The sequence below is a fragment of the Siniperca chuatsi genome, linkage group LG21 (genome assembly GCF_020085105.1).
Source record: "Siniperca chuatsi isolate FFG_IHB_CAS linkage group LG21, ASM2008510v1, whole genome shotgun sequence".
NCBI classification, from domain to species: Eukaryota; Metazoa; Chordata; class Actinopteri; order Centrarchiformes; family Sinipercidae; genus Siniperca; species Siniperca chuatsi.
In genome coordinates this window covers 22,448,180-22,456,374 of record NC_058062.1, presented here as the reverse complement: position 1 = coordinate 22,456,374, position 8,195 = coordinate 22,448,180, and the positions used below count along the sequence as shown (strand labels likewise).

At 39.0% G+C, this 8,195-nt stretch overlaps 1 protein-coding gene across 6 annotated transcripts in view; it reads right to left on the bottom strand.

The window, feature by feature from the left end:
* Window positions 1-4,908: 4,908 nt before the first annotated feature.
* mettl22 (methyltransferase 22, Kin17 lysine) overlaps window positions 4,909-8,195 on the bottom strand; it is a 63,455-nt gene continuing 60,168 nt past the window's right edge. For all 6 annotated transcript variants that reach the window (XM_044182173.1, XM_044182177.1, XM_044182175.1 and 3 more), the window contains one exon: window positions 4,909-5,405. In XM_044182173.1, the coding sequence (XP_044038108.1) occupies window positions 5,286-5,405 (120 nt within the window). In that variant the 3' untranslated portion in view covers window positions 4,909-5,285. The remainder of the gene's footprint in view (window positions 5,406-8,195) is intronic.

Genomic DNA, 8,195 nt, shown 5'->3' with positions numbered 1-8,195 from the left:
AAATGCAATAGCTGGGTTTCAACCAGTAGAGGGCAGTCGCTATGCATATTTATAACGCAATATGTAGAATTCAAATACTTTGCACTAATATGTCAAAATTTTTACCTGAATCCATTACTAAACAGCATTACTAAATAGCCATATACATTGGTTTTCAGCTGAAAAAAGTGGTTTTGGGGTTTAGTTACTCTTTAACTAAAACTAGAAAATTTGATCATATCACACCAATTTTAGCTTCCCTTCATTGGCTCCCTATCCATGTCAGATCAGACTTTAAGGTGCTTCTAATGATTTATACAATTGTAAATGGACAAGCCTCTTCATACCTGTCTGATCTCTTAAACCTTATATCCCATCCCATGCTAACTGCTCTCAGAATACAGGGCTACCGTCTATCCCCAGAGTTACAAAGAAGTCAGGGCCTTTTCCTATCTTGCTGCCTCCCTCTGGAATAAACTCACTGTCGACATTAGTGTGACTCTGTTTGGGTCTTTAAATCCAAACTTAAAACTCATCTTTTTGCCTTAACTTTCAGTTAGCTGCTAATTTTTCATTTCCTTGTACCTGTTACAATTACCCTTCCAGCGAGTCGGTCTCAGTCACAAGGAATTTATTAAGCCTAGTACTTATAGTCCATGTTTGTCCTCCCGATGAGAATATTGTAAACTTTCAGAAAACCCCTGTATCTCTGTAACCCTCTGTTCTTTTGTGTCCCACAAGCACACGTGTGCCTATCTCTCTCTCTCCCTAACTCCCTAGTTTCTCCTCCTTCTCCACAGTTTCTCAGTGCCTCTCTCCAGATGTTTTGGATCTGAATCTTCGTCCTCCAGGAGATTCAGACTCTCTTCTTGTCTCTCGCTCTCCCTCTGTTACTTTCTCCTACCTGTGTGAATGGTGTGCTTGAATTTAGCCTCTTGTGTGTTTGTGTAGTCTGTCTTCTTCCAGGTTCCATGGTGGAGAGAAGTTTGTGTGGCTCAGGTCCTATCTGTTTGACGACACCTGAAGGTGCTCGATGTATTCCCAGATCCATTCTTCATATATGTATCATCTATTTATAACTTTGTCATCATGACTGTCCATACTGTAATTTTATTATGTTGGTCTATTCTGTACACACATCATCTATTGCATGTCTGACCATCCTGGGAGAGGGATCCCACCTCTGTTGGTCCCCCCCTGACGTTTCTTCAATTTTTTCCCAGTTAAAAGGTTTTTTGGGGTTTTGGGTAAGTTTTTCCTCATCCGAATCGAGGATCTAAGGACAGAGTATGCTGTACAGATTGTAAAGCCCCTTGAGGCAAATTTGCGATTTATGATATTGGGCTATATAAATAAAAAAAATTGACTTTTATGTGGATATGATGACTGATGACTAACCACAGGTGGTCTTCCTCAGGTGAAAGTGAATAAGTGAACACACCTGTATTTAATAAGCAACTCATCTGAGTCATCTGATATTAGATATTTTCATTAAGAATACAGACTGATTTGGTCACTTGGTAATCTTATTATCTTCATGTAATTGGACAGACCTGGATGTGTTGGACTCACACCTGATCTGTGGGTGTCTGTGCTGGGAACTGGGACTTGGGACATCTATAGTGGAATTATCAAAGTTTAAGGACAGTAACATGTTGACACTCTTTATATTTAATGTTTGACATAACAGATATGGTCCATGCATATCTCATTTGCTGATTTATTCGCCAAATCATAATATAATATAGGAAACAAAAAGCAAATACTGTTAAAATGTCTTTACTTATTGGTGTACTTAATAGAACAGGGATGGGCAACTTTGATGATAGAGAGGGCCACAAAAATTGTATCCTCACTAACAGAGAGCCAGATTGTGACTGTGCACTTCCACTAGTAGGATACTCTCAATTGGCCAATTATAGCTATTAATTTAATGAAAAGAACAAAATATAATACCAGTAATCGAAGTTGTTATACCAACATTTCTATTTTTCATATACAAATGCATTTAGTAATGCTTCTATTCATTTAATGAGCATAACAGAGAAATAAAACGTCTACATTTGATTGATATCAAATGAGTGATATATCATTATTTCAGTGCAATAGGGTATCAAAAATCATCATTCAATAATGGTACAAAAGTTAACACCAACAATAAATTCAACAACTAATTGTAGTGCATTTCTACTCTACCCTTCCATTCCATGGCATGTTTCAAATATGCATGCATTCATCTCAAAAGCCACTGAACCTCACCCACAGGTGAACCAGTATAAAGTTCTGTCTTAATGAGATACTTGTGGCTTCTCCAGCTGGCGTCCCGGCCGATGGCAGACTGGTCCGCTTATGAAAAGACAGTCGCTCTTCTTTTGGAATGGAGTGGAGTGGACGTGGGATCCCAATATATTACCAATGTGTCATGTCAACGGTAAATTAAAGTTCAGAACTACTGTAAATCTGCTCATGATAGTGTTTAGACTCAAAATGTGACTTTTATTGAGGGTGTCATCTCATATAGCAGTCTAGCCTGACTATTTTTTACTGAGGTAACTTACTTGTGGCTAGCCAGCCATGTAGCCAGCTGTGTTGAGCTCAACAGCTACGGTACTCACGTTAATATAAAAATCTGAAAATACTTATATAATCATACAGTTATTTCTCCCTGTAGCCATTGTTGCTGTGTAGTGCTCAGCTGTTTTTTATAATCCGCTATGAGATTTGTTTTAGGTCAACACTACGCTTACACTAACACTAGCTCAACGCCAACTTTTACTGTAGCTGTCTGTCTAATGTCGAGTGCTGTGGGTTTTAATAGCATCCCTATAATGTACTGTATTGTACAAATGTCTTATAGTGTAAGGATGAATAAAATGTAATTTTCAGAATCAGAATCAGCTTTATCGGCCAGGTATGTGTACACATACAAGGAATTTGACTGGTTTTTCTTTGCTCTCTATGTACATACACAGAAATAGACGTAAGTATGGTTAAAAACAAGGACAACAAGCTCTGTTTGTTGCAATATAGAGCCCCTATAATATTTAAATGATGGGGAAAAAAGGGTTACCTAACCATATTCTAAGATTACCATAGATAACATTAGATGAAACACCACCACACAAAGTAACCTGCTATATGTTGCTAAATGAATTAATTACTCTATCACGAAAGATTCATCACTTGATATGACTGAGTCTGAGTCTCAATCCACTTGACCATGAAATATGGAGGTTGTGCAACGAACTGTCAACCACTGGAATGGAATGGAAGGGGGTAGGAGGAGTGCGTCATCTAGTGGTTGAATGTTATCAATAGCACCATTAAGATGCAAGGTAATATCCGCAAGGAAGGCCATGTCGCAGAGAAAATCTGTATCCATGAGTTTGATGCATTAAGCACTTGTATCACATCGAATGCTGTCCTCCAAAAACACTGGGATTTCATTGCGCAGCGCAAAAAACCTCTCCAAGCACTTCCCATGGCTCATCCATCTGATTTCAGTGTGTATCTGTAAATTCCCATAAGCGGCGCTCACCTCATCCAAAAAGGCTACAAACTTCCTATGATTGAGAGACCAGTCTCCCCCTCAAATGAAATTGGTAAGCTTGGTCACTAAATCATGACATGGCTTAAGGTCATTTTCTTGGCACAAAGGGCCTCCTGTAAGATCAAGATAAAATAGGATTTAGCAGTTAGCCTATAATAAAAATTCTCACAAACAATACCCACATTCATAACCATCTATTAATAATTTGCTAGCGATAACGTTACTTACCTGATGTATGATGCAGTGCAGTACTGGACAGTCAATGCCGCTCTGTTGGAGAAGCCCGGTGAATCCAGTGCGTCTTCCTTGCATTGATGGTGCACCATCGGTAACAACAGCTGAAAGCTTGTCAAAGCCCCTATGCTCACTTACAACAATTTTAAGGGTTTTGAAAACATCCATGCCCTTGGAAGTGTCATGCAAAGACAATTCTTTCACTGTGCGACGTTTGTTTCCAGGCACACTAAACACGTTTGATGCATGTCTTTGCGGAAGAGGCCAGGTGAGACCAAGATGAGACCACGTGCAAGCAGTTGCTTGGCTACAGGCCTCTTGCCTTTTCGAGGGAACACCTATCAGTGGACAGTATAATTACAATTGGGATCGGGTTCAGATGTGGTCAAATGGCCCGCTTGCTTCCAACGCCTATAAAACCAACAATTTATTGATATTTGGAAATTGACGCACGGGCTGCACTGAGTGAGGATGGGGGCCGCATGTGGCCCGGGGGCCACCAGTTGCACATGTCTGTAATAGAGTACAATATTATTTTAATATTCACATGGCAAGTTGTGAGTAACAGTACTTTTACTTGAGTACAGCTTTTGGCTACTCTATCCACCAGCGCCTCTGGTAAACCCACAGAGCAGACAGGAAGGCTCATATAATTATTATTATAATTAGTCTATTCACATATAAGTGATCAAAACTATTTTTAACGATTTTTAATTAATTCCCATCTAAGAAGTAAAAATAGTTACAACTTCATAAATGTGAGGCGTTACTGCTTTTTTGTTTCATATCACAGTTTCAGTTCTTTAAAAGACTAAAAAAGACAAATCAAATTACAAATCTTCTCGCAGGTTGCTGTTAGGCATTCAACTCAAAGCACAGATGTTCCCTCAAGCATCTGAATAATCTGAATTTAATCAACAAACGATTCCTTTCTGCTTCTTTCACTACGCTGTATTTAATGACATTATCCTTGCATAGGATAATGTCATTTTGACAAAGTATAATTTCTTTTATGTTCATTGTGATGCAGTCTCTTTGTCAAGCATGTTTAAATACCAACTTGTCCTACTTATGCATCATTTAAAAAGCTTTAAATGCTTTAGATAGCATAGAGCCAGAATACAAATTATAAAAGCACATTGATGTACCCAGTATATGGTAACATTTTATTCAACCTTGTTTTTAATCAGACATATTGTACAAACATCTAGGGAGACATGCAGCTACAGTTGACTTTCCATTAACAAAGGTAGAGAACTTCCATTACCTCAAAATGGCTTCATTCTACTGGTCATGTAAGAATGCATGAATTAAGTTTAAAAATAAATTGTTACATTCAAGCAATGAATCAATGACCCATTTTTTTTAAAACTCCATTATTAACTCTATTTGTCAAATTGCCTTCTTGAATATACTAAATTATATCATTTTATTTATGTGGGAACAGGTGATTTTGCCTTGAATTTTTATATTTTACAATTCAAACCTTCAACTGTTAACTGGAGCTTTGCATGCTATATTCTTAGGAGAGTCCAGCGTTCATACTGCTCGGATGTGAGTCCAGGTCAACAGATGAAAACAGCTCAGAATCAGACCGGGCTTGGTCACATGGAAGTGGAGTGGCGGTGACCTTCCACAGCTCCTGCAGAAATTGATAATAATGTATATTAATAAAAATCTTACTGAAAATCAATTATCAGGCCAGTGCCTTAGTCAAGGGCAATGACAATTCCTATAGTAACATGGGCAAGAAAAGTCAGAATAGTGTTAGAGTATTATGTTGCCTCGGTATACCCGGGTTAGGACCTCAAAATATAACTTCTGCGTTTTTTTGGGTTTTAAGTATTAGGTGTTTGAGGCCACAACCGTGCAGGGCAAACTAATGAGGTTTCGAGTGGAAGTAAAGCAATTTATGTTTCATTATCCTTCCCAAATATTAAGCTGTAGGCTACATAAAGCTGATGACTTATGAAATCAATACTGTTTTAATTTTACTGCTAAAATAAACTTACTGTTTTAATTGTATTCATGCTACATATGTGTGTTATTATTAACAGTAAATAAAGAAAAATCTACCAACTCACAGGGGTGGCTGACCAAAAGAGGGCACTAAGGCGTCGCCCTCCCTAGAGGAAAGTGTTATTTCATTTTTTTTTACATTACTTTATGAACCTTCTTAAAATAAAAAAATCATTATTTGTTTAAAATGTGCAACATACTCAATATCATAAGTAATATATAAAATAAAAATCATCATCTTTGGGGGGAAAATTCTGCAGTTTGTTCCCTGTCTTTAAACAGTTCTTCTGCTGGCGAAAGAAACATCACTCAGTCAGTGCAATAGCGTGGCCAATTGCTGAGTCAAGACATGCACATAGCAAGATAATTTAGCCAATCAGCGTGTTCCAATCAGATGTGAAAAGGACAATTCATTTATCGACAAAAGCAGAGTCAATCAGCAGAGGGATAGTGACACCTGACCTGTCGTTATTGACAGTGACGAACATGGGCACTTGAGACTCAGGATTTCAGCCTCCTTCTTAATCAATAAAAAATGTTCCCATTTGAAACAACTGTGGTGCAGAAACCATAAGAAAAAGAGCTTGGCCCAGATCAACCTAACATAATTATCAGACAGCAGGCTAGCAAAAAAGGCCAAACATATATGCAAGGCTTCTCCCGTGATTGGTACAGCAGAAAGACTAGCTGGATGCAGTTATGCCAATAGCCTTATTTTGCTTTCTGTGCCTACTTTTTAAAATGTTGAGGACAGGAATAGCATGGACTATTACAGGAATGAGGGACATTTATCTAAGTAAATTTAAAAACTCGAGAGTACCTCGGGCACACATGCAGAATTGGGCCAAGCTACCCATGCTAAGAAGAGTTAACATTGCTGTCCAGCTGGAAGGTCACAGGATTGGAGTGAGGAAAGACAACAAGGAGGTGGACAAGAATGGGCACATTTTATCAAAGATAATATGTGTTAAATTTTGCAGAGCCTTTGAGCTGGCCTTGCATGGCCTTGATGAGACAGAATCCTCAGACAACCCCAGCATTTTAAGGGGGTTAGTACATATTGTTGCCTCACTTGACAGCGTGTTGGAGGAGCACCTTAAAACGGCTACCGTTTTCAAAGGCATATTAAAAACCATGCTCAACGAGCACGATTACATGGATTGGAACATGGTTTGCATGCTGTCAGTTCTTAAGTATTACATTCTGGGGGAAATAAGTGCAGTTTTTATTGTTATACAACCAGATGAGAAAAACATCCGCTTCCAGTTGATGCTTGTGCTACAGTACATCGACAGTGTTTCTTCATTCATCCCTATCCAGAACACAACCACTGACACCATCACTACAGCGCTTTTGCTGAGGCTAAGCTCTATCCTTCCAGATGAACAAAAGGCCAAACTCATTGCCCAGGCCCATGACAGGGCTACAGTGATGAGAGGAGCCACGGTTGGAGTGCAGCATAAGGTAACAGATGTCTACAGAATGGGCATCATGTCCACTGTTGCACATGCGCATCAGTTGAATCTTATCATGCAACATCCCACATCCCCAGCATCCGCACCATCACTTGATCAAGTGGTTGCACATTGACAACAAGGTGGAACTTCCACAGTTGTGTTGTCAACACAGTATATGAGCACAAGCATAACCTCCTAGGGTGTTTCCAGACCATCACAGACTCTGGTAACTTTGATCCCCCAATTATCAGAGAGGCTGGGGGCTTTGTGAGGATGCTCAAGTTTTTCCTGCATTGTTCCACAAGGTCATGCCACATGTGGGCATGCTATTTAACCAGCTGCAGAAGAGGATTGACTTGTTGACTTGTCGACATTAAAGGAATTATCCAGAAGTTCATAGACACCATGCAAAGGTAGTGGGCATGAGGCTTAAGTCTTCCCTCTCCTGCATCCAGCCAACTGACTCCGATAGTTTCAACATGAAACTGCTCACAACTTATAGTGCTGGCTTACAGCAACTGCTCAGAGTCTGCTCAAGTTATGGTGTTAAGTATGACATTAAATTTAACTCTAAAAGAGTGGATCAGAAGCAAAATTTCCTTCATTCTTTATGGCAGACCAAGTGCTAAATATGGTGAACAAAGTAAGATATTTGGGTCACATTATCAGGAATGATATATGTGATGACGCGGTGTGCAGTGTTGCAAACTGTATGCACAAGCTGGTAGAGAGGATATTAAAGCAGCCATTTTTAGAGGCTATTGTATTTCACTCTACACAGCTCACTTGTGGTACAGTTATAGTAAAGCAAAAATCAAAAAGCTTCAGGTGGCATTTAGAATTTTGCTCAAGCTCCCAAGGTGGACAAGTGCAAGTCATATGTTTGTGACTAGTAATGTGACCAACTTTCATGCTGTGTTGAGGAATTTTATGTACAAATTTATATGATTAATTGA